Here is a 27,776-nt window from a genome sequence, read left to right as displayed (position 1 = left end):
TAACCTGATACTATCATAGACTTACTCCTTTTAAGTACCAATTGTTTTCCCCCATCTATGTCAAATGTTATTATAAATCAAAATTCCTTCTTGTCCCAGGTCAAGTCTCTAGCACAACAGGAGACTAGAAGTCAAAAAACATATTAAATTAGCTTTCAGGAGTTGATTTCCAACACTGTCTCAAGGCTCTTTGGGGCCAATCTGGTCTGGAAGCAAAGTCTACAGTGGTTTGCACCCTGGGGTGTACATAGTGGTCCTTCTCCACTCCAATATTGCATATGTCAAAGGCACCCTGCTTAACAAAGCCATAAATGCATTAAAGTGATTAAAAAAAAAAAAACATAGAAAAAGTAGCTTCATGCTATTGAAAATATGGCCGACCATTTGTTAAATCTATAGGTGTAGATCATTTAAAACATATGTTAAATTTAGTGGAAAACTGAAAAGGTTTTTTCTCTTCTATTTGGAGTTCTCAAACCTTTCTAAGTTTCCAAACAGCAACTATCAGGCCGATAGTTCACAGATCCTTTTATTACCTTAATAACTATAATAACTCCAGTGAGAGAACTAACAAATTCCCAAGAAATTACCTCCAGGATTTATAAGACACAGTGTGAAGAATATATAATATTTTCATTCTGGTGGAATATAGCTATAAGATACAGAACAAAATTTTTAATGTGGGGTTAAAATATCAGTCTACACTAAACATATGTGGAAAAGATATTTAATTGTAAAATAGAAAAGTAGGCCAGAGTACAGTTTTAAGGGTAATTGCTTCTTTATACAGATAGGTAATCTAGGAGGGTATTAGGGTTAAACATTTTCATAAAGCAATAAAACATTAAAAAATAAAGCAAGAAAAAAAGAGCTTGAAGTTATGTTTTACAAAAAAAGAATGAACAGTATGTCAGAGTTTAATGTCCATACACTGTGGAATTCAACAATATTGTGATGAGAGCAAGTCACAGCACAGACATACGGCTTTCACAGGGAAAAGTAAAAGTTATGTTAGACATATCTATAGCATCACTAGTACAAAAAGTTCTTGTTCTACATACAAAAGCAATTTTTTTTTCCATAAGAATAATTTCCTGGGGAGAAATGAGTCCATGAAATACTTCAGAAACCCATATGCTTTGAGTATCCCAAAAACATTATCTTAAAATCCAGTGCCTTAAAGTGCTTTCATGTGGAAATCATGATGGAAGGCACAGAATACAGTTTCACGTCCCCACTATGAAATTTTCAAAAAAGCATAGATTTTGCAGTTTGCAAATTCAAGTTTTCTTGTAAGCTGCTCCTTCTAAGAACATTGTCATTCCAATAAAACCAGCTGCTAGCTTACTCACTCTCAATGACCTACTAAATAAAAGGATTTTTTTTTCTCCTAGTAACTTTCATCATCTTTATGGGAAAAATACTTATGCAAGTGATGCATTTTGAAATTATAAAACATGCAGAATATGTACAAACAGAAAGTTTAAAAAATATTTGCTTCATATACATGTAAATCTACTTGGGTATAGCTGAAATTGAACAAATATAAAAATTTGCTTTCTAAAAAATGTTTTCAGAGAATCTGAGACAACTTAAAGCTGTACAAAGATTTCCTGGGAGAAATCTTCTCTTCAGATAGAAGTTTATACCTACAGGAGTAATTCCAGCATCAGTCCACCACATAATTATTACATAACATTTGGTCTAATCAACAATGATCACCCTTAAAACTGTTCTGTTTCTGAGAAATTAAGGTTCATACTAAAATCAAAAAGAATTCACAAAAACAGTGGCTTATTGTGTTTTTGGATCTCTTCAACAATCTTTATAACTCATTTGGAACTGTAAAAAAACAAAAACTATTTACAGAATTCAGTTTTAAATACATCTCACAACTTCTAAAGTTTTATGTTACAAGAATTCAAAGCTCATGGCTTAAGTCCAGTCATCAATCCGTAGTCTCTTCTGTTCTCCTCGCTTCCTGCGACTGCACCTTTTATGTACAGTTCAAGACTGGGTTCTTTCTTAACCAAAAGTAAATCCAAACTACATGTTCATTTCAATTAAACAGCTTCTTTATTAGTCTGAAGGCGAGTCATAGCTTCTAATTTTTGTCTGTAGGCCTCTGCTTCCTGTTCTTTCTTTAGAAGCTGCTGTCGATATTTTTGTGCTTCCCGATTTGCTTCATCCAGCTGTTTCTGAAGAGCTTCTCTCTCCTAATTAAAAAAAAAGGTGTTTGTTTTTTCAATTTTTGCACAAATACATTAGGAACATATACAAGCATGCATCCTTCAAATAGAAAAATCTGTAGTAGCTAGATGTAGTCACCACCTATTGACATTTCCTAGGCATCTTGCCTTTTCAGTCAATTCATTAGTAATTAAAGCCCCTAATCCTGTGCTCCACGCTGATACAGATTAGTTTCTGACCTCAAGAAATTACTCCGCTTAAAAATAAGATTCACATAATGAACCCAGACCGTGTACCTGTACTTTTATATATACTACAAAAACTAATGAAGACTTTAAGACAGAAATATACCTCTTCACACCTCTGTGATGTTTCTATGTAAAGGTACAATAAACTATAACAGTTAATATTTACTGAGCACCTATTATGTGACTAAACAAGGCGATTTCCAATAACAAGCCTCTAGGATAAAGATTATGCCCATTTTACAGATGAGCAAAATGGTATTCAGAGAGGACATAGCTTTTCCCTCGTAACACAGTTGAGTTTACAAGATTCTAATGTTACTGCTTTTGAAACTATCTTCCTCTATGGTAACAAGCAAGACTCCTCATCTCTAAAATCAAGGGGTGCTGGTCTAGATTAGTTTTTCCTAAATTATACCATTTTTACAAACCAATAAAATACTAACTTCTCTATGGTGATTCATTAAATTGTCCAAATATAAAATATATGCATTCAATTCTAAATGCTAAACACAAATCTAGCCCAATGAAAATGATATTCTTTCTCCTCCTCACTCTGCCCCTATTCAGTTGCCTAAGGGAAAGCATTTCAAAGACTCCTTTCTCATGCCTCTAGTATGCGCATGGACAAAAGCTCAACCTGCACAGGCCCATACACAACCTCATCACAGAGGGTAGGACCTCTCAGTGGGATGAAGGCCGAGGGTAGGACTATTATTAATCTAAGAAATGCCAGGTTCATACTGGACAAGACACTTGACCAGAGGGAACCGGAGGTGAGGGTCAGCAACCTACTGGGGGAGAGGGCAGTATGAGGGTCTCTTCCACTGCCCCTTTGACTCCTGTCCATTGTGAACACCAAAAGATTCCCTCCCCTTCACTAGTCATACATGGTCTCCAAGGAGGAGCATATTTAATACTCCTTCCTTTGATCCCATTCCCTTCCTCATACTGGGAATGAAGTCCAACATGTATTTTTTCCCCTGGGTCCACCAAATGTAGGAATGATAGATTATACAAGTAGGCTTCCATTTACACAAAACGTACAAGAAACACATGCACCCTTCATCTCCATTTAACAAATGCCCACCCCCTTCCCTGCTACCTTTTTCTTACCCTTTTCTTACCCTTCCTCCAGGCAAAATGGCAGAGTAGGAACAAGTCAGAAAGGACACCCAAGAGTCAAGCCTCGGGCAAGAAATCAACACCACTACCTTGGCAGTGAACTATGAAGAACTTTGAGCACGCCAATGAAAAAGGTGGGAGAGGGATGCTGCTTCTCCAGGAACTAGACCCCCACCACTGGCAGGAGCACTCATGGTCGTGCATAAGTGTTTTAAAATTTTACATGTGTTAGGGTACCTGGGTGGCTCAGTCAGTTAAGTGTCCGACTTCAGCTCAGGTCATGATCTCCCAGCTTGTGAGTTTGAACCCCACATCAGGCTCTGTGCTGACAGCTCAGAGCCTGAAGCCTACTTTGGATTCTGTGTCTCTGTCTCTCTCTCTCTGCCCCTCCCCTGCTCATGCTCTGTCTCTCTCAAAAATAAATAAACATTAAAATTTAAAAAAAATTTTTGACATGTGTTAAGAAATAAAATCCTTTGGTAACCAAAGTTTTGAATTATTGGTAGGAAATATTGGGACAGATTCTCTAACTCTAAGGTATCTTCTAATACTAGCTATTCATTAACATTTAGAAACAGCAAGGGATTCACAATTACTTCGGAAGATGAAAGCAAATTAAGCGAGGTAGTCTAACAGTAAGTACAGTTTGTTTTTATTCAATTAGTAAAATGTACCTTAATATAAATGAAAAGACAGCTCCCTTCTGTCTACTAGGCCAAATAAAAGATTCATTTACACTGCATTTCTTAACTATATCTGTAAAGTCTGAAAGGTAAAGGTCATTGCGCTACACTTAATCCTCAAGACTGAAAGCAGTTAACATTATTAAAGTTTTTTTTAAGTGTTTCCATTTTTTAGTTCTCAGGAGTGTAGGTATTTAGGAAAACTTTTTGCCATCTCACTTTTCAAAGCAAATAAAAATCTCTTAAAAAGTGGAAAATATCACTTCTTACTTTACTCAAAGAGATCCTTTGTTTCCAAATTTATTTGTTAAATGTTTATTGAACATATATTATATGCAAGACACTTCCTTAATGTAAACAGTAATTTGGTTGTTTCACACATGAACAATGCATCACACTGACATTCGAGATTTATATTTAAATAGAAATGCCAAGGGGCACCTGGGTGGCTCAGTCAGTTGAGCGTCTGACTTCAGCTCAGGTCATAATATTGCGGTTTGAGTTTGAGCCCTGCATCAGGCTCTGTGCTGACAGCTCAGAGCCCGGAGTCTGCTTCAGATTCTGTGTCTCCCTCTCTCTCTCTGCCCCTCCCTTGCTCACACTCCATCTCTCTCTCTCTCTCTCTCTCTCTCTCTCTCTCAATCTCAAAAATAATAAACATTTAAAAAACTCTTTAAAAATAAATAGAAATGCCAGGTGCCTGGGTGGCTCAGTCGGTTGAGTGTCCGACTTCAGCTCAGGTCATGATCTCACAGTCTGTGAGTTCAAGCCTCACGTCGGGCTCTGTGCTGACAGCTCAAAGCCTGGAGCCTGCTTTGAATTCTGTGTCTCCCTCTCTCTCTGCCCCTCCCCCACTCATGCTCTGTCTCTCTCTGTCAAAAATAAACATTACAAAAAAAAATTTGAATAAATAGAAATGCCAAGGCTATGGCTTTGACCTTTTGCAATAAAAGCACAATAAAAAGGACTTTGACATGTGTAAATAAATATACCTTAGTCTATTAATATGTAATACTCAAGTATTTTTCCTTTAACAGTATAATATGGAAGAATTCCAAAAAAGTAAATTCGGATAATAGTCACAGTTTGTTTGCAATAGAGAAGCTATTTCTCTTACACTACAACTCCAAACCCAGGCAATGGATTAATAGGGCAAAGACTTGAGTTTGCTTTTTTATTTTCAAACAAAGTTCTTGAATTCTGCTTCAGCTGGTAGCAATGATCTCATAACCATTTTATTTTTAATTTTCTAATATTCAAATTTATTTTACCTTAGCTATTATAGAGCAAAAAAAATCATTCTACTCATTTATCTTCTACTTCTATATGTATTTTAGAAGATAATTTTAATAGCAGCTAACATTTACTGAGCATTTATCACATGCCCATCATCGTCCTAGTCTTTTACATGCATTCTCATTTATACTTTGTAACCATCTGATAACGTAGGTGCTGTTATTTTCCGCTGTTATTTTCCACCTAGTTACTGATGGGGAAATCAAGCCTTATAAGGTTAAACAACTTGATCAAGATAACACAATCAGAAAATGATAAAATATACCCATATTCTTAACCATTAAATATTTGCTTAAAAAGAAAGAAACTGGGCAGGGTGTGTGAGCTGCCTGTTTCCTTGTGTATAAACATCAATTTTCCAAGTGCCATGAGCCACATATGAGCCTGTTTTTATAAACAAAGTTTTACTGAAATATCTATTCATTTCCAAAGTGTCCGTGGCTGCTTTCCCACTACGATGGCAAAGATAAGTGGTGAAGCACAGACTATAAAGCCCATAAAGCCAAAAATATTCACTATCAGGCCCTTCACAGAAAAAAAAACTTTGCCTACCCCAGCCCTAGAGAAAAAACTTACCAAAAAGAGAGACTGCAGGAAATCTTAAACTGTGGTGGATCAAAAGAATATCAATAAAGGAAAAGAGATTGAAAAAACTGCATCAAATAAAATACTGTGTAAAGTTTACAGAAATCAAATTTTAAAAGAACACTAAGGATCCCAGTCTATCACTGGTTACAAGACACAAATATTTCACTAAAAATAAAAAAAAACTTGCTAATAAACATATTCATCTCTAACCTCCATAGCAATGAAAAGGTAAAGGTATTTCCTGAATTCACACAACTAAATAATAGAAGAATCTGTTATTTCTAATGCACTAATTATATTTCCTCCCTCCCACATTACAAAAGAATAGTTTTAATTTAATTCAGAATAGCCTAATGTTTATTTATGGAAGAAATTCACAAATATCACACCTCTCCCCAAAAATACCTTTAATGCAGTAGTATGGAGGGGGTGATATGATATACATTATTGCAATTTGGTGTCTTATTCAGACCTCCCTTTCAAAAAACAAACCTATTTCATTTCCTTTATTGCTATAATGCAAATATAAAAGCTTCACCATTTACAATACATTTCCTACAATTTAAGCTAATTTTGTAGAGATTATTAATAAACCTCTCCAACGTTAGTTGGGAAATTGTAAATTCTTAGCACTTGACTTATAAACAGTCACTCTGGTAGTTGTGGACACAAACATACAGAGAAACCCCAAATATGTTAGATTCTGTATAATGAGTTAATTTTTTTAAGTGTTTATTTATTTTGAGAGAAAGAGAGTATGCACGCAAGAACAGGAGAGGGCAGAGAGAGAATCCAAAGCAGGCACCATGCTGACAGCAGGGAGCCCGAAACCGGGCTCAAACTCACAAACCGTGAAATCATGACCTGAGCCCAAGTCAGATGCTTAACCAGCTGAGCCACGCAGGCGCCCATAATTTTTAATTGCTGTAGAGCAGAGATCCTCAATCTCAGCATGGATAATTTTGAACCAGATGATTCTTTACTATGGAGGCTGTCCTGTGCATTGTAGGATGTTTAGCAACATGTCCTGCCTCTACCCCCTACATGTCAGTGGCCAACCTAGTTGTGACAACCCTAAATGTCTCCAGACATTGCCAAGTGTCCTCTGGGGTCAAAAACGTCCCAGATGAGAACCACTGCTTGTGAGAAACTTTTCCGGTTAAAGGCTAAGCTGTCACTTAGAGTATAAAAGTCTGCCCCCAAGACAACTCCATTGGTCATTTAAGAAAATAAGTTCAAAAGAACAACTCCAGGTATTATAAGGAAATGAGTGCCTGGTTTGATGAAAACAATGGAGGCCACTCTTCATTCTATATCCTCAGCCCACCTCTACCACCTATACTGACCACATACTTCAAGGTCTCTCTGTAATAGCTCTAGAGAGATCATGCAATGTTGGCATTAACATTTCTGGTGATGGAGAATGAGGTTTCCATTACCAGACAGCTCTAATTACTAAAAACAAAACACAACAAACAACAACAACAAAAACCCACTTCTTTATACCAAGCTAAAACTCCATCTCCCTGAAGTTCTATCTCCTTGGTTCCAGTTAATTTCTATACCTCAATTCATACTTTCCTGTTATTTGAAATTATTCTCCCTGGTCTCTGAAAGACCATAAGAGGGGAATCAGGCTGAACCTTGAAGAAAACAGCAACTCTCATTGGTTATTAGGTGAATAAAGGCACAGGCTGCACATTCACTGTTTTAAACACATGATTTGTTGAATTCAGTAAGTTTATGTTCAATAAAATTCAAAGAATTTAAAAAATGTTTTATTAGTTAAAGCAAAGTACATGACAAAACTTTTTAACCTTATGTGCCAGAAATGATAGTCAACATCAAAAAAAACATATTTAAAAGATTACAAAATAAGTATACTAATACTGTTCAATGGAATAAACTGTTTGTAAGAACGTCCATGTACTGAATATCATTTTAAATTTTGAAGAAACAAAGCAATTTACCCTCGATAATTAAAGTCATACTGTTACAAAACATTCTGGTTAAAGTATGAATCAGATTCTTTTTAACTCAATAATATGTCCTTTGTGACTGTGTTTAAAGATGTATCAGCATTACACTTAGATGCACTGGAGCAAAGAAATATTCTAGTTGTCCTCAGTCAGAATCACGTTGCCTTTTAGTGACTTTTTAAAAAATTCTCTTTTCAGGGCACCTGGCTGGCTCAGTTGGTACAGTATGTGACCTCTGATCTCAGGGTTGTGAGTTCAAGCCCACATTGAATATGGAGACTACTTTTAAAAAACAGTAATAAAGTAAAATCCTGAGGGACGCCTGGGTGGCTTAGTCGGTTGAGCGTCCAACTCTTGATTTCGACTCAGGTCATGATCTCACAGTTTGTGAAATTGAGCCCAGCATCAGACTCTCCTCTGACAGCTCAGAGCCTGCTTGGGATTCTCTCTCTCCCTCTCTTTCTGCCTCTTCCCAACTCATTCTCTCTAAGTCTCTCAAAATAAAAAAAACATTTTTGGGGCACATGGGTGGCTCAGTCAGTTGAGTGTCTGCTTCAGATTCTGTTCCTCTTTCTCTCTCTCTCTCCCTCTCTCTGCCTCTCCCCTGCTCACACTCTGTCTCCCTCTCTCTCTCTAAAAATAAATATTAAAAAAAATTTTTTTAATAATAAACATTTTTAAAACAGTAATATTAAAAATAAATAAAATCCTGAGTGCCCCCTTCAAAATAAAATAATCCTCTTTTCTATGGATAAGAACCTTCAGAATTCCTATTCACCAACAATATTTAAGATATTCGGCAACACTTACTACTTACATATACCAGATATTACAAATATGAGTATAATGAGTATGCTGACTTCTTCAATTCTGATAAAATGTCCAAAATACAGATACCATTACCCAAAACTCTCATATGAGCGAAAATAAGACTGAAACTCAGAAAGGTAAGATAATGTGCCTCCAAGCTAATAGGGGCAAGAGGTGTAATTCAAATCTAACGCATTTAATTTCAAGTCCAATGTTCTTTACACTGCAGTTGATCTTTCAAAGTTATTCCAGAATAACTTTACTTACACTTTATATGAGTTAATATCAAATTCAAGGGACACAGTTTTATTTACAGTCATGCAAGAAAAAAACCCGGGAGGCATCTATGGTTTTTGGTTGTACTTCCAAACTAGAAGGAGAAAGACTGAATCCTTTCAACAGCTAGCTCAAATTTAAATTCCTTTTTAAAGAACTTAACAGTGAAATAAGCAGTTACCTATGGCTTTTTAAAAATAACCTAGTCAAGGGGCGCCTGGGTGGCGCAGTCGGTTAAGCGTCCGGCTTCAGCCAGGTCACGATCTCGCGGTCCGTGAGTTCGAGCCCCGCGTCAGGCTCTGGGCTGATGGCTCGGAGCCTGGAGCCTGTTTCCGATTCTGTGTCTCCCTCTCTCTCTGCCCCTCCCCCGTTCATGCTCTGTCTCTCTCTGTCCCAAAAATAAATAAAAAACGTTGAAAAAAAAAAATTTAAAATAACCTAGTCAACAAACATCAACCTTCTTAAAAAGGATCCTCCAGCCCAAATAGGCCTTTGAATTTCACTTTTGAAAGAAAAGAATGTTTTTCATCAATACACAGTGACATTTCCTTTAGTGACTTGTGAGAATGATGTATGTAAATATAAAAGAAAATAAAGGATGAAGTGCAAGAACCAAAGACATTCCAATGTTATCACGATGACAGACTTTGTTATAAACAAATTCTTCACTCATTCATTCATTCATTCAATATTTATTTATTGAGGGCTTGCTATATGTATTAGCAAATAACTAGACAAAATAATACTATGTACTTTCATTCTGTATCAAGACAACACTGTCAGTAATAAATATAAAAGACCAAAAGGAAATTAAAAATAAAGAAAAGCAAATTGAGTTTATTTTGGATGACTGCAGCAAAACACACCGGGTAAAAGACTCCTTACTTCTATTTCTGCAGATTCCACCCGGTTTTCAATTATTTCGATACATTGTCTCTTAGCTGGTGGTTCTTCGCTTATAACAGTTTCTTCAGCAATGTCGGTTGCTGGTACTGTTAACACTGAAATGAAAAAAATGTATACATTAATTCATTTTCAGATAGGTTTAGTAGAAATAAAACTATCTGTGACATTGTTGACATAACTCCTCTAAAATAAGTATGTTCCAAAATACTATTTTCAAAGCACTGATTTGCTTTCTATGAGGATATCCATATCTGTCTTTGTGGTGCATTTTTAATGAACTTGTTGTTTAACACACCTACTTATTTTTTTTAAATTTTACAGATAACATATTCATTGTATGGCTGAAAATCAAAAAAATGTTTAATAAGCCTAACAGATAATCACTTTTATTGATTTATTATTGTTGTGTTAATTTATACAAAAACATGAATATACATTCTCATTTTTCTTTCTTATACAAAAGGTACCATACATTCAAATGCACATATAATAGATACATTGCTCTGCCTTTGCTTTTTTCATGCCATGTATCTAGGTTATCTTTCGTCAGTATACACAGAGCTTTCTTTTATTTAGCTGCATAATATTCCAATGTGTGGACACATCATTATGAACATTGTCTGTTTATAAACTTTGCCTGTTTTTCTTTTAGGTTGTTGGACTTTGTCCCTAATTTTTAGTATTTTTTATACATATGTAAATACATAGAGAGAGAGAGAGAAGCTGTCCTTGCTTTGCATAGCAAGCAGTGTGGGACCATAGAAATGACTGTGAGCTGGAACCACGCAATTTTGATAATCAATGGGGGAAATCACAATTGTTTTAGAGTCTTTGAAGTTTTTTGTCAAAATATTAAAAATTCTGTCATTTACAAATGCAAACAGAAATGAAAAAAAGTAAAATATTTATTTAGTACACTGTAATTTAAAACATTAGAGATATTGAGATTTAAGTGTTTTATTTCTTTTAACTCATATCACATTACACTTATAAATTAACTCAAGAAGAATCGAGAGCCTTGTATCTGCTTCATTGGACTGTCTGCATAGTCCGTATATATTCATATGTCAGTTACACATTTTTAAATTATGGGGGCTTTAAAAATTTATTTTAATATTTAGTAAGCTCTTCTCATTGCTCTTCTTTCCCAAAGTTTTCTTATTCTTCTTCCCTCCTCCTCCCACTAATATAAACTTCAGAATCTATCTGGCCAGTTCCAGGAAAAAAAACCTGTTAGTCTCTGTTATGGGATGAATTGTGTCCTCCTCAAAATTCAAATGCTTAAGTCCTAAACCCCAGTACCTCACCATATGACTGTATTTGGAGACTGGGCCTTCAAAGAGGTAAATCAGGTAAAATGAGGTCATGTGGGTAGGCCTTAATCCAATAGGACTGGTGTCCTTTTAAGAAGCAGAGATTAAGGTACAGACAACACACAGAAGGAGGGCTGACCACATGAGGACACAGTGAGAAGGCGGCCATCTGCAAGCCAAGGAGAAAGGCCTCAGAAGAAACCAAATTTGCCAAACCTTGATCTTGGACTTCAAACCTCCAGCGTTGTGAGAAGATAAACTTTTGCTGAGTCGCTCAGTCTGTGGTAATTTGGTATGGCAGCCGGAGCAAACTAAAATAGTCCTTTTTTTTTTTTTTTTTTCATATCACCCTACATTTATAAATTAACTCAGGAAGAATGGAGAGCTTTATGACAGTGAATCTTCCTATCCCAAAACATGACATTTCTTCCATTTGTTCATGGGATGAGATTAGTCTCTATAATGTCAGGTTTTAGAAACACTATATCTGCTCGATATAAGCAAATACTGTGAAAGTTTTCTTATTTCTATATAATTAGAATTAGTTCTGTGAAGCTTTGTGAAAGTATCTTGGATGAGCCATCAACAGATTTCTGCAGAATTGGAAAGATCTCTGCAGGCTTCACAAGTCAATGGTTTCCTCTTCTGTTACAGTGACAAACTTTTTTCCTGAGACGTGGTGGCTCTACAGTGCTATACTTCCTCTGTCACTCTAAACCAAACCTGGTTTAGGAGAACTTCTAGCTCCAGCCTTTCCCTTCCCTAATTCCTTCACTGACCATGAATGAGCACAGTCTGTGCAATCCTAATCATTGTCTAAAAGGTTATGCGTGTGCACACATGTTTTTGTATGTATTGGGGAGGGGATGCTGGGTACATGGCAATGCTTGCTCAGATAGGAATTTTCTGAACCTTCTCTTTCTGCTTCCTTCAGCATTCATGCACTCCTCTGCCTCAGCCCTGCTTATGGCACCTCCTACACAGACTGAGCCCTGTCTTGCTGGGAGTGTATATTTATGCTAATGCCTGAGCTCAATCCCTTTTCTTTTCTTGATGCACCTCTGTGAGTTTCCATGGCTCTAATGGTCTTAGATGTTTTTGGCAGCATTTAAAATATGGAATTTGTGGTTTTCTCAGCCTTTTAGCGTCCCTGAAAATGTAGTCGGGGCTTTTGTTGAATCTTACTACTCTCAGAGGTTTCCAAGGGGAAAAAATGGGAAATTACAAACAAAGATGCTAAAAGTGGCCACCACATTCCTACTACATGTCCTAAGTCCAACTTCTTTGTAAGGAGCCTTTTCTTACATGGTATGATATGTGAATTGCAATAAATGACATAAGAAATTATTGTCCAAAGCATATTCTGAACTATTTATTTAAGCTCTTTTTCCAACGGGAATACTTTGGAGCCAGTTCCTCTTTCCACCTCTTATATACTCAGAGAAAGCAAGCTAATTTCAATAGTAGCCTAAAAAGCAGATAAAATTAACCAATCAAGTCTACTGCAAAAGGTTGCAAAAATATACTTTAAGGCAAAAATAAATGCTTTGAAAAACATATCACAATTTCCCGAGCCTTGAGAATAAACTCAAACTTTAGGCAAATGTCTACTACCAACCTTGCTGTCCATCTGGCATGGTCACAATGATGGGCTGACCTATCCCACTGGTCGGGATGGAGTGCAAGTTTCCAAGCTGGATGCCATCTGTAACTATTGTGATGACTTGCTGGCCCCCCGAGCTAACTACTTGCTGAATTGCACCATCCACAGATTCTGCGGTAACTACCTCCTCCGTAGCCACTACTGGAACAAAATATATATGTAAAGATCAGTGAGCATATACAAAAGTACAGATAGAAGTTTATTTTTCTTTGCTACTTTGGCTTTCCCTGTTCTCTTACACAGAAACACTGTTACATGGTTTTTCTTAAAGGCAGTCTCCAGTGGTGCTGTGCATACCTATATTAACAACAGACTACAAGCCCCACAATTTATAACTAAATGAGTTCTGACTATGCATATGTATATTTAAATAAGTAATATCTCTTCATTTAGTTATATGAGGCACAAAATTTATAAAATCCTCTGAGGTCACAGATATAACAAAGGTTATGCTTGCTTAATAAAATTCTACAATCCAAAAGAGAATTTTGTATGTGGTTATACTCCATTTACGTTTACGTATGAGATGATATGCATTTCCATATTCAAAGAAACATGGAAATTTGTATTTTTCAAGTAAACAGAATAAGCATTATTCCCTTCCTGGATTGTGTGAGCAAGGGTTGCCTTGGTAGCAATGGCCTACAGATCTAGTACTGCATGACAGTAAATAATACAATACGTTAACATTTATATAAGTAAAATCCAACACTATGTTCTTAATAGAGGCTCAGAGAGGATTCTGACATCTGAAAGCAGCACCCCTGGCCTTGCTTGGGTAAAGAAATCACAAGTTAATGCTGCCAAACTCCTTTCCCACAGGTAATCCTATGCCCAACTACTGATCCCAAACAACATACACAGGAACATTCATAGCAGCTTTACTCACAATAGTCAAAAACTTGAAACCAACCAGATATCCATCAAAAGCAGAATGGATAAAAAGACTGTGGTAGATTCATGCACTGGAATACTACACAGCAATTAAAATGACTAAATGCAAAACATGGATAAATATGACAAAAACCATGCTCAGTGATATAAATCAGATGCAAAATATATACTGTGGAATTTAAGAAACAACAGATGAACATAGGGGAAGGAAAAAACAAAAAAAAAGAGAGGGAGGCAAACCATAAGAGACTCCTAACTTGAAGGATCAAACTGAGGTTTGCCAGAGAGAGGTGGGTGGGGGATGGGCTAGATGGGGGGATGGGTAATAAGAAGGGCACTTATGATGAGCATTGGGTGTTGTATGTAAGTGATGAATCACTAAATTACACTCCTCAAACCAGCATTACACTATCTGGTAACTAACTAGAATTTAAATTAAAACTTGAAACATGAAAAAAATAAAAATTAAAGTTAAATGAGAAAAGAGCAGAGCCCAAATTAGGACAACTGCCTGGTATACAATCTTAAGAAGAGAATTTTCCAGGAAAGGAATATTTGATGAAGGGTTATATATATTTATCATAAGGAAGGATACTCCATAAAGCTACAGACTTTATCTTATGTTTTTCATACATGCAAGGCTCTGTGACTTTAATCTTATGGGATCCAAGGGGATTGTTTTTTTTTCCTTTATGCTTGGAATGCTCCTTTTTGGTTATTGTTTTTTAATGAAGCAGATGTACAATGTGTGACTGAGGCAGAAATAGAGCCCATGATTTGAGATTTTTCTCAGTCATTTTGACATCAGCAAATGTTAAAGTATAGCTTCCTTGACAGTCTAGGAAGAGGCACTACATACATTAAAAGTTGAAAATTTCCTTTACCACTGGAGCATGTTAGACATGTTGAGTCCCACACTGACCTTACAAGTCCCTACCTGTGGCCACAATAATTGGTACAATCCACCACGAACCTGGAGTAGAACCCAGGGTTCTGGCTTTGAAGTCTGAGCGGCCAAGCCCACACTCCTCCCCTGCTTTGGATTTTGTGCTGTGTGGCCTTCCGGATTACTGCACTGGACCAGTGTGTAGGGTGCACCAGCCAGGCCAGCAGGCCACATCCCCAGGTCTGTGGGGTGTGCAGCACCATCCTACTGCCACAACGAGGGAAAGGTGGTGTGAGAGAGGGAAAACTGCCTGCCGTGCTCACTTTTTTAGGTCTCGATTTCCTTACGGAGCCACTGCGGGCATGTAATAAAACTTTGGGTTTTTTTCTCCTTTTAATCGTTCTCATATAAATTTAATTCTTACTCCAGCTGGAAGACCCTAAGGGGTAGAAAAGAATTTTCCCCTCCCTTCTCCTACATGGTATTTTAAGTTCATCAAAATATACAATACTACTTTAAGACTGATGATCCCCAGAGGGGAAATAGATTGGGGCACAGCAAAATGGGTAAAGGGGGTCAGTTTTATAGTGATGGGTGGTAACTAGCCTTTTGGCAGTGATCACTCTGTGGTGTTTACAGATGTTGAACTATAATGTTGTACACTTGCAGCATTTATAAAGTTATATCCCAGTTATTACCTCAATAATAAAAAAAATAGGTAATACTGTTTTAAAACTCAATAACACAGTTTGGATCAGTCTTTTTTTTTTTTTACTTTTTTTTTTAAATGTTGATTTATTTTTGAGAGAGAGAGAGAAACAGGAGCACGAGTAGGGGAGGGGCAGAGAGAGGGAGACACAGAATCAGAAGCAGGCTCCAGGCTCTGACCTGTCAGCACAGCGCCTGACACGGGGCTCAAACCCACAAACTGTGAGATCATGACCTGAGCTGAAGTCGGACACTTAACTGACTGAGCCACCCAGGCGCCCCTGGATCAGTCTTTATAGATTCTAAGAGTTGCTCAAAAAGCTCTGACAAACCTAAGGCTAAGGCTATACTATGCAAAAAGAGTAACGATTCACATTATGTGGCTATCAAGCAACTGAAATGTGGTGGTCTGAAGTGAGATGCTACTGTTAGTATGAAATTCACACTGAATCTCAAAGGCAGTATGAAAAAAAGAAAGTAATATATCTTACTAATAATTTTTATTGATTTCTTATAGAAATATTTTGGATATTTTGGGTTAAATAAAATATATTATTTAAAAAACAAAAAATATATATTGTGTACTTCCCATTTTTGAACTAAACAGTGATTACACAGGAGTAGTCACTTTGAGATAATTCAATAAACTGTAAACTTATGATATATGCACTTTTCTGTATGCATATTACATTTCAATAGAGAAGCATCAAAAGGAAAAATGACACTAATGGATTACAACACAATGAATCTTTAAAAATCCGTTTCTCCTTCATGAAAAAGGAGAGAAAGGGAGAAAGAAGAAATATCTTGATAGAAGAATGACATCTAATTAACAAAACAAGAAAAATTATCATTGTAACCTCCAATGTAATAATTGACTCAAGCAAGGGTCACTAACGGATGTTAAAACCACTGAAATGTTCTGAGAAACAAGATATTCATATGTTCTCAAAGTATCACACCGAAGATTAGTAAGAGGAAAATGTGCCTATAAGGACCTGGCAGTAACCACTCTCACCAAGTGGTCATTATCAGGATGGCCTGACATGTACCTCCTGACATGATGCAATGGGAGATTACAAAATATCACTTGTGTTCTTCCTGGAAATGTTTGACCTGCATCTACTTATTAAGAAACAAATGAATCCGGAATGTGAATGATCTTCCAGACAATGGGCATAGACTCTACAAGGATTTCAATGTCAAAAAGAAAATGGAGGGGCACCTGGCTGGCTCAGGTGGTTGTTCAGGTCATGAACTTGTGGTTAGTAATTTCGAGTCCCAAGTCGAGCTCTGTGCTGACAGCTCAGAGCCTGGAACCTACTTCAGATTCTGTGTCTCCTTATCTCTCTGCCCCTGTCCCACTAGCGTTCTGTCTCTGTCTCTCTCTCTCAAAAATAAACAAACATTAAAAAAAAAAAAGAAGAAAGAAAAGGGAGGCAGCAGGACTGTCCTAGGTTTGGGGAGAATAAAGAGACACAACAACCAAATACAATATGTGAACTTTGGATCCTGGAGGAAAATAAACAAATACTTACAAAGGACATTTTGGGGACAACTGAGAAAACTTGAATGTGGACCGCATGTCAGATAATGTTACTACATTAATGTTGATGTTTTTAGGAAATATAATGGAGCTATGAATATGTAGCAGGCTATCCTTGTTCTTGGGAGATATATGATGAAGTATTTAAAGGTGAAGTGTCATGATATCTGCAGCCTACTTTCAGATAATGTGGTAAAATAAAAGTGTGTGTGTGTGTGTGTGTGTGTGTGTGTGTGTGTGTGTGTGTGTGTGTGTGTACATGCAGGTGTGGCAAGATTTTAACAGTTGGTGAGTACAGGTGAAAGATACAAAGTTTATCCCCCAATTTTTCTATGGGTTTGAAAACTGTCAACCTAAAAACTGTTCTAACATAACTAATTCTGAAAAGAGAAATCACATAAAAACTATTCCTTAACGATACAGGGTTTTTTCATGTATTATTTGAGGCAACACTTTATAAAAAGAGTAATTAAATAAAACCATTCTCTCCTGAAGTCGTGTTACCTACCATTCAGATGCAGAGTTGCTCTAAAACATGCTAAGTTGCTACCAACTCCCAGTAGAACATCATGGGTTATCAATGAGCTCCTTTTTTAGAAAAGGCAAGGTAAGTTATTGGGACCCCAGTTTTCAAAGATGTACTCATGGCAGGGTGACAGACTTGGCTGCCACCCTGTTACTCTGTTACTTGGTAATCAAGGGTCACGATACAAACTGCAGAAGATAATACTGAAAACACAAAAAACCTTTATGTTTTGAGTTCTCTCATTTTTGTTTCTCTTAAACTATAATTAGGCTTTATCACCAAGCACTTAAGAAAATTTCAGGAAGAGAATTATAAAATGAAATGTAGGCCACAGTAATATATTCAAAAGAACAACTACTAAGGTTTTCAAACACATTAACTATTGCTTTGATTTTTTAAAAAAATATATCCATATGAAAAAGAAATGTTCACTCTGGTTGAATGCTAACTACAAGTAGTAAATGCTTTAAAGCGTAATCATCTCTAAGAAATTTCTGAGATCACACACAATCAAGGCACAATTCAAGAACTTTCATCTTTGCACTATTCGCAATGACTGTCATTAAAATAATAGAGTTCCTCCCTTTCATCTGAAAAGTTTTCTTTTTTAAGTTGTACTATAGTAAGGAATTTAAGAAAAAATTATAAGAAAACCAATTACATAAGAAGACAAAGTGTCCCTCAGAAACCCTATGAACAACACAATAGTGAAATGTTGAAACATGTAAGAATAAAAGAGAAACCCTAAAAACTTTAAGAGTGTTAATTAAAATACATACAGGGGCACCTGGGTGGCTCAGTTGGTTGAGCATCTGACCTTGGCTCAGGTCATGATCTCACGGTTTGTGACTTTAAGCCCCACATCCGGCTCTCTGCTGTCAGTGCAGAACCCACTTCAGATCCTCTGTCTCCCCACCCCCCACCTCTGCCCCTCCTCCACTTACACTCTCCCAAAAATAAATACATCTAAAAAAATACATACATACACACACCTCTAAATGTTAAAACACCTCTAAAGGATAAAAAAAATTAGTGTACTATTTACTGGTCTAAATCAAAAGTCAGATTGTTATATACAAAGAGAGCCTAGATAACCTGCAGCATCTTTGAAAATATCTGAGATCTCTTGTTCAACAAAACTTCTTAATTATAACACCATAAAAGCCTAATAAGACAGAGAAAAACCCACTTTTAAGATGTTCTAGGGATTGAAAATTCTACATATAAATATTTCAACACTAGAAACTTATGCTCACTAAAAACATTTCAAAGGTATTGTGCTTACAATTGAACCTGAAATTAAAAACAAAAAAGCAAAACCAAAACAATCTTATAAAGTCCAGTAACTTATCCCTTAAAGCCAATTAATTCACTTTTACAGATCTAGTTTAGGAACAGCAAAAAAACAATGTGCAAAGGGGACCTGATTCAAATTTCACTCTTAGGAGAAAGGAAGAAAAGAGCCACCAGGTGCATTATACCTCTAGAAAAACATCTTAATAAAAATGAACAGAAGTTGCTCTAAAGAAAAAAAGAAGGGTGGTCATAGATGTCTATTTAATCAAGAGATTATGTAGTTGGGCTGCAAAAAAGAATAAGGCTAAGCAAAGCAAAATCAATATAGGACCTCACGCTACAGCCAAAAATTAGTGTTTCATGAAAGAGTTTATTTTAAAAGGACCAGACAAACTACACTACAGCTGTAAGGCCTACATCCAACCAATCAAAACTTCCAATTCTACATCCCAAATAATTCTCAAATCTATTTGCTTCTTATCTCTTTGCCAAATCCTAACCCATGCTACCATTATCTCTTCCCCAGCTGACTGCATTAGACTCCTAACTGAACTTCCTTTCAGAGTGTGCCAAAGTAATAATCACTTTAAAGGTCCTTTATTTATTTTTTTTAAGTTTATTGATCCATTCTTAGAGAAAAAGAGAGAGAGAAAGAGAGCATGCAGCATGGAGAGGAGGAAGGGGCAGAGAGAGAAGGAGAAAAAGAATCCCAAGCAGGCTCCATGTTGTCACCACAGAGCCCGACGCAGGGCTCGAACCCACAAACAGTGAGACCATGACCTAGGCCGAAATCAAGAGTCAGATGCTTAACCAATTGAGCCATCTATGTGTCCCAAAAGTCCTTTATAATCTTACTTTCAACCACCAGGAGTTACTCTCCCATTTGCCGGGCTTAGCCACGCTGGCCTCTGAAGTCCCCTTACAAGCTCTTTCCTGCCTCAAAAGCTTTACATATGTCCTCTTCCTCAAATACTCTTCCCCCAATGTTTGCTTACTAATTCCTACTTAATCTTTAGTTTAAATATCTCCTTCTAGGAAGATTCTCTGGCCCACCAGACTAGGTTAAAATCCTGCATTCTTTGTATGTACCACTAATGACAGTTATTTTATCTGATTAATATCTTGTTCTACCAAAAGACTACATGTTCCATAAAGGTTGGGATTGTATCTGATTGTTTACCATTTTCTCTCTAGCACCAAGCAGAGTAATGAGGTCAAAAGAGATGTTCAACAAAAACCTGTTCAATGCATGAATAAATATTTTCTCATTAAAAATGAATGGCTGTTTATAAACAACAAGTGGAAATTTGAGCACAAAAACAGTTTTCAGTGTCCATCACAAAACATGATCTATCCCTCCATGAATTTTTATTGTTTGTACATTTTTGTTTTGTTTTAAAGCAGAGAGAAAGAGGGAGTGAGGATGTGAGTTGCCTGAAGTTTTGATTTTTTTAATAAAAAATACCTATAAGAGTGGCCTGTAAGCTTTGGTAGAAAGACAGGATAATATAGCTGCCTCTGCTTATTAATAAATACAGCATACTACATGGCGGTGGTTTTCTTCATGGGGCAAAAGGCAGCTGCAACCTCCAAAAGAAAACCTTTTCACTTTTTTGTATCTTCATTTTGGAATAATTTCCAAAATGGAATGAACTGGAATGGAGTTCTTATCTACCTAAATCCCTAAATCCCCATCCATTAAAGAAGGACAGAGGAGCAAAACACTCCTCTGCTTCAACAGACACACCTCAGGAGTAAAAGCAAGAATGGTGATGCTTTTGTTTGATATAAGACAAAATGATAATCACAGAAATAGTTATTCCTATCACAAGCCAAATTATACACATTCTAGAAGAGACAAGTCCACTGATACCAAAAAACTGCAGTATATTATAGTTGTCACAGACATACATACAACTTGGGAATCAATCAGACCCTGAGCACAGAACTTTTTTACCACTTAATGACCATGCTGTTTAGGGCAAAATTATTTAATCTCATGAATCTCAGTTTCATCATATATAAAATACAAGCACTACTTTATTTCCCAGATCCTAACTAGGATGTCCTTGAAAAAAAAGTACACATAAACATTTCCTAAAATCGAGATGAGTCTGACAATTGATGTTAAAAGAAATTGAACAGTCAAGAAATAATTAGCCTGAGCATGTAGAAATTGAGTGGTGAGAAGATATTTCTTTATCTGATTTCACACCTCAGCTGAGTTATTTACACTGGTGGCAATGTACTCACCTGAACTTTAACTTAATTCAAGCTCTTAAAATATCTTCAGAAAGATTCCACTATGATGTAGCATTAAAATGAAAAACTACTGCGCTCAGAAGATTGTATGCCACATGCAATAAAAGTCAACTGAAATTCCTAATCTCTCAGACTAGACCATATATAACATTTTCAAAAGCAGAAGTTAGAGAAGTTGGTATGACTAACTCATGGAGCCAAATATCTAAGTGTCGAAATTTCAGATGACCTTCAAGAATACCTGCTTAATTTTCAGAGATATATACTTTAAGACAAAACATTTAAAGTTTAACCAAATAGAAACCACCAATGAAATTAATGTTCTTTGCTATGCTTATGCAATGACAAAGATGCTAAGGAGATCTAGGTATAGGCTATAAAAGCAGCATATCAACAGGGATTCTGAAAAATCTTAAGACTCCCAAATAAAAAAGCGTAGATTCAAACACTGATTATGATGCTGAAACTGGAGAATAGATAAATGTTTATTAGCACTAGTTAGTAAAAAAAGAGAGAGAGAGAAGAGAGAGGTAGGTACATTTTTCCCCCTGAAAAAAATACACTTTTCAATCAGAACACCATAATGAGTCAAATCCAGTAATGAAGACCTTCAAGCTTTTGGGTGAGGATTCAATGAGATCATAAGTAAAACATTTACCATGGTGCACAGCATACACAGTAAGCATTCAATGACCTGTTGTTGTTATTTTTATTATTGATCACAATTTGAAAACACACTAATTTAAATAATGAATGACAACAAATTATACCCCCCTACCCTGGCCCCCTGCCTTCACATGGCCATAATCTGAAATCTGCTCACTTTAGCCCTTTATATTATCTTCCTAGCCTTGTAAATATTTGAGTCTCCAACCTTTTAATGTACGCATTTGACTTGTTTTTCTAACCTGGAGTTTCTGAAGAATTGGACAATGGAGCAGATGCTTCAGCTAAGGCAGCTAACGTAGCTAATACTGATGTGGAGGAGTTTCCAAACTGAACAGCTGATACACCTGTTTCATCTACGAGAAAAGAGAAAATAGATTTAAAAATTTTTTAATTTTAAAGGAGCTTAATTCTGCATTTTTCTGATATTCTATTTTGCTTTATTCAATTCTTAAATGAAGCTTGGATAATAGTTTTGTGAAAAACAAGCTTTGATAGCATTAGTTTTTGAAAGATAATATTGTAGCTCATTTTGCAATATCATCTTTCTTGATATTGTCTCATAAAAATCTTTTTTTGCCAATACAAAAGAAAACCAAGTGACTGATATAATCTTACCCTCATTCTCCAACAGTCCTTTCATAAAAGGAGGAACACCTACTAAAGCATAAAATCCCAACAGCTATCCTATATGCATCTCAATACCTGTTGCCTTGGATGAATTTTCTGAAGATACCAGACCTGTTAGGTTCACCACCCCTCCAGGTCCAATGATAAACTGTGGTGTGGCAGCATGTATCGTCACAGTGTCAGGACTCTCAGGGTTTGTGTTGATTTGGTTCTGCATAGCAATCTAGGGGCCAAATCAACACAGTGTTTTCAGAATTACAACCAGAACATAGGGCACAGATTCTCAATGCAGTACAAACACAAAGGAAATTCTAAAATTTAAGAAGAATCCTATAATACAAATGAAAATCTTTGTATACAGTCTACTGAGAGCGTAGTGGTAAATCAGAGACAGGAATTTACATCCTAATTCCCTGTTAGGTAAAGCAGTAAAATCCCATGAGAAAAGAATATCTGAAAGGCTTTCATAGAACACAGTTGGATATTTTGCTGCCCTGTGGCTATAGAAATTATATTACTTAAATTATTTCCTCTACTATATTCAGCAATATATAACACTATACATACAAAGCATGTCCTTCGCAGGGCACTTGTTATGATGAGCACTGGGTGTTTTACGTAAGTGAATGAATCACTGAATTCTACTCCTGAAACCAATATTGCACTGGATGTTAACTAAATATAATTTAACTAAAAATTTGAAGGGAAAAAATAAATAAATAAAGCATGTCCTCCCCAATTAATTCTTTTCTATCTTCAACCCTGGCCCCCAAATTGCACTCCTAGGAGTAAAAGAATTCCAAGAGGCACCACAAAATCCATCTTCCTGAACATATAACATCTTTTCAGTAGAGTCAGAAGTGTCTTAAAGAAAAGTTCTACTGGGAAGGAGAACAAGAAGATAGGCAAGAGGTTGTGAGTAAAGATAATTTACATCAATGTTGTGTAGCTAAAAAAAAGAGAGGCAATACTGGTTATTTAAAAAACCTGTCTCAGGGCGCCTGGGTGGCTCAGTCGGGTAAGCACCCAACTTTAGCTCTGGTTGTGCTCTCAAAAGTTGAGTTCGAGCCCCACGTCGGGTTCTGTGCTGACAGCTCAGAGCCTGAAGCCTGCTTCAGATTCTGTGTCTCCTTCTCTCTGCTCCTCCCCCATTTGTGCTTGGTCTCTCTCTCTCTCTCTCTCTCAATCTCTCTTTCAAAAATAAACATGAAAAAAAAAAAAAAAAAAAACCTTGCCCAAAAGCCATAACTAGGCTCATAAACAGATTTTTTTTTGAGGATGATGAAAAATAAAAGAAACCAATCAAAATTATAAAGACTGCATCAATTACTCAGAGGGCAATGTTATAGTTGCTAAAGGAAATTTTTAGTGGAAGTTTAACATATTTTGAAAAACCACATTGTATCCAAATATGCAACAAAAATAATTAATATAATAAAATGTCTAGAAGGGGAATTCAGGAACTTAAAAACACAGAAAGTAATCACCTTATTTAATCTTCTAATGTTACATGTAAAGACTATGGTCTCAGAAAAATGAATAGCAATGAACAAAGAGTAAGTGAAAGAGGAAAGGACTGTCCAAAATAACGAAATCCAAAATGAAAAGCTAGAAGCTAAATAGCTCAAATCACCCCAAGACAGAGATCCTTTTATTTTCTCAAATTAAAGCCAAAGGTTACCTGTAATATCTCTGCCAAATCTTCATTCCCGTTGTCTATTGAAATATCAAACGCAGTTTTACAAAATTTACTTTGCGTGTGTACATCAGCACCATATTTGATTAAAAGTTCCACCACCTCTTGATGATTGTGTTCTGTGGCCCAGTGCAGAGCTGTCATCTTCAACATGTCCTTTGCATTAACATCAGCACCATGCTATAAATATATTGCAAAATAAGATATTTCTACAATATGAAATATAAAGAATTCCAAATAGGAAAATACTAGCCACTATGCTTTAAAGCAATAATGTGCTACTAACATGATCGGCTATTTTTTGTGTTGAATAATCTGTATGTTCCACAAATCTCCACACATCTGTCACTTAATCAGTTTTCTATCATGCTAACTTTGCCAACTGTTTTCCTTCTAATTTCTTAAGAGTGCAGCAATGATTTTTTCACTCACCCGGAGGTGAGCATCATGACATAAAATGGCATAAGAAGTGAAGGACTGCTATGAGCACTCCTCCAAAACCCTCTTTAATTCTACTCCCTTATTTATACAGAGATAGCCTCTGCTTTCAAAACCAGTATAATATAAATAATAAAAGGAGCTATCCTTTTATATAAATAAAATATATATAATATATGTATAAAATATATATATAATATATAAATATAAAATATATATATTTATATATAAATAAAATAAAATATATCCTTTATATAAATAAAAAAGGAGCTATCAGGGATGTACTGTCCAATGTGGCAGCCACTACACACATGTGGTTAAGCACATGAAATATGGCTAGTCCCAATCGAAATGTACTAAGTATGTAAACACACACTGGAATTCAAAGACTTAACACCAAAAAAAAAGGATGTAAAATATCTCATTAACAATTTTTACATTGACTTCATGTTGAAATGACAATATTTATATATATGAGGTTGAATAAAATATAATATTAAAATTAGTTTTTACTTTTTTAATGTAGGTAATAGAAAATCTAGAATTACATGTGTTCACATTTGTGGCTTACACATTGTATGTCTTTTGGGTAAGTTGATCTAAAGGCTATAATAAAAATCCTTATTTGTATTATTTATTTGTTAATCATCCAAGCCTTATGTTTCCTTCCATATTTTAACTGTGTCAAGTAAGACAAAGCCATAGTCCTTCATCATAATGGAAACCAAGGTCTCAGAAATCAACTGTCTGACTTAACTAAGAACATACCTAGAGGAAGTTCTTCTTCTCCCACAAAGAAAGCTTTAAGATAATTTTCATTTGATGGAATTACATACAAAAAAAATGAGGTAACATAGAAAAAAAAAAGTAGATATTTAATAAAACTAGTTCCCTTCTCCCTCTTACAAAACCATAAATCCTTTGAAGGCTGACTTTCAAAAGCAAAGTGCAAAAAGAAAACACATACCTTAAGTAAAACCTCTACTATGCTGGCATGGCCCTCAGAAGCTGCCATATGTAATGGCGTTCGGTCCACTTTGGTTCTCGCATCCCTACTTACACCAGCTCGGAGTAGTACTTCTGTGGTGGAGTAATGCCCATACTGTGCTGCCAGATGAAGTGGAGAGGTTCCCAGCTATACCGCAAGAAAAAAAAATCCACATTTATAATTGTGGTTTGTTTTTTTTTTTTATATTTATTTTTGAGAGAGAGCAAGTGAGAGAGAGAGAGAGAGAGAGAGTGTGAGCAGGGGAGGGGCAAAGAGAGAGGGAAACACAGAATCCGAAGCAGGCTCCAGGCTCTGAGCTGCCAGCACAGAGCCCAACACAGGGCTCGAACTCACGGACCACGAGATCATGACCTGAGCCAAAGTCAGGCACTTAACTGACCGAGCCACCCAGGCTCCCCTATAACCGTTTTTTAACACACTTCTATTACTACCTTCTAGTTTATATTTTCTGTTTACATAGCAAACAGATTATATTATCTGTTTACAGAGTAACTCAAAACTCAAGAAAATAATTTATGCTTACCACATATTAGTCCTAGAGGAATTCCCATACATTTCTCAATGAGGAAGAAAAGTCAGTATTTTATTTAATTCAAACTTGCTTTTTTATTTAACAGATAAATAGCATGAACAAAATTAATTGCATCATAAATTAGAGATAATTAGGGTTTGAGAAATTTTTCTAAGTACTGGAATGTTTTCCCCATATCAGTCACACAAAACTAATTTTCATCTATGAAATTCATATCAAATAAATATAATAGTGTAGATTTTGCATTAAATTGTTTTTGAAGCACTTAAAAAAATAAATTTATTAAAGCAACTCAGTGATCTTTTTAAAGAAGTTCATATAATCATTTTTCAAGGGAAAAACCTGCTGAGGTATACTTGCCAAAGGTGAGTCAGGACAGACCCAAAACAGAGCCCAGTTCTCCTGAAACTCTTGCATGTGGTATAGCCACTATAATAACATTAAATTCACAGTATGCAGGGGAAGTAGTAAAATGTAAGTTAGGAAGAACCTTATCAGAGGCATATACTTTAATAGGTGAAAGTCAGAATTAAGTTACACACATTTAGAGGCATAGAAAGTCCCTATTAACTCTGATTACCAAAGGCACTGATGTTCCAAAGAACCAAGATAGTTCACTAGAACATGAAATTTGTTAAGATCACTACTATAATGATAGCAAGTAAGATTTCTGTTAAAGCACTTTCCATGGCAAGCACTATTCAAGAGTTTCTTTGGGGAACATTCTTTTTTTATTTTTATTTTTAGAAAGAGAGAGAGAGCATGCACACGAGTGGGTACAGGGACAGAGAGGGAAAGAGAATCCCAAGCAGGATTCAGTGTGAATCCAGACGTGGGGCTCAATCCCTCAATCCTGGGATCATGACTTGAGCTGAAATCAAGAGTCAGGCGCTCAACTGACTGAGTCACCCGGGTACCCCAATTTGGGAAGTATTCTTGTAAGTTCAATTGTTGCCTCATAGATCATGTACATGTTCAAATTTACTAGGAACTGCCAAACTCCTCCACAATGTTTATAGCAATTTACACATATCCTCACCAATGTCTGAGACTGCTAAGCTTTTTTTGGCAAATCTGGTAGATATGCAATAGCATTTCATGATTTTACTTTGCATTTGCCCAATTATTAATGTAGTTGAGCATCTTTTCACATTTATTGGTCATTTGAACTTTCTCTTTCATTTGACCGTAACAAGTCATTTGCCCAGTCTTCTTTGCCTTGTGTGTCTTTTTTATTGCTGTCATGGGAATTCATTATGTGTTATTGATACTAACCCTTGTTAAGATCCTTTTGTCTGGGGGTGCCTGGGTGCCTCAGTTGGTTGAATCTGACTCTTGATTTCAGCTCAGGTCATGATCTGACAGTTCGTGGGTTCGAGTCCCACATCAGGCTCCACGCTGACAGTGTGGAGCTTGCTTGGTATTCTCTCTCCCTTTCTCTCTGCTCCTCCCCTACTCCCATGCATGCACCCACTCTATCTCCCTCAAAAATAAACATTAAAAATTTTTTTTTCTAAGATCCTTTTGTCTTGATACACTATAGTATCACTATGATATGTTTAGATATAGATTTGTTTTTTAATTGTTCCTCCTATAGATTAGCTGGGCTACTT

At 36.1% G+C, this 27,776-nt stretch overlaps 1 protein-coding gene across 6 annotated transcripts in view; it reads right to left on the bottom strand.

The window, feature by feature from the left end:
* Positions 1-711: 711 nt before the first annotated feature.
* The window catches only part of GABPB1 (GA binding protein transcription factor subunit beta 1), a 67,747-nt gene continuing 40,682 nt past the window's right edge, over positions 712-27,776 (bottom strand). For 2 of the 6 annotated variants that reach the window (XM_053889073.1, XM_053889071.1), the window contains exons 3-9: positions 25,590-25,757; positions 24,170-24,364; positions 22,564-22,711; positions 22,101-22,214; positions 13,030-13,215; positions 10,078-10,193; positions 712-2,216 (exon numbers count right to left, since the gene is read on the bottom strand). In XM_053889073.1, the coding sequence (XP_053745048.1) occupies positions 2,064-2,216; positions 10,078-10,193; positions 13,030-13,215; positions 22,101-22,214; positions 22,564-22,711; positions 24,170-24,364; positions 25,590-25,757 (1,080 nt within the window). In that variant the 3' untranslated portion in view covers positions 712-2,063. Of the gene's footprint in view, positions 2,217-10,058; positions 10,194-13,029; positions 13,216-22,100; positions 22,215-22,563; positions 22,712-24,169; positions 24,365-25,589; positions 25,758-27,776 lie in introns of all 6 variants that reach the window. The other 4 variants (XM_053889072.1, XM_053889075.1, XM_053889074.1 and 1 more) reach the window with 4 other exon arrangements.

The sequence above is a fragment of the Panthera pardus genome, unplaced genomic scaffold (assembly GCF_024362965.1).
Source record: "Panthera pardus isolate Hobbes unplaced genomic scaffold, ASM2436296v1 HiC_scaffold_24, whole genome shotgun sequence".
In the NCBI taxonomy this organism is placed as follows: Eukaryota; Metazoa; Chordata; class Mammalia; order Carnivora; family Felidae; genus Panthera; species Panthera pardus.
The sequence above is the reverse complement of the archived record's forward strand: the minus strand, read 5'-3'. Positions and strand labels throughout refer to the sequence as shown.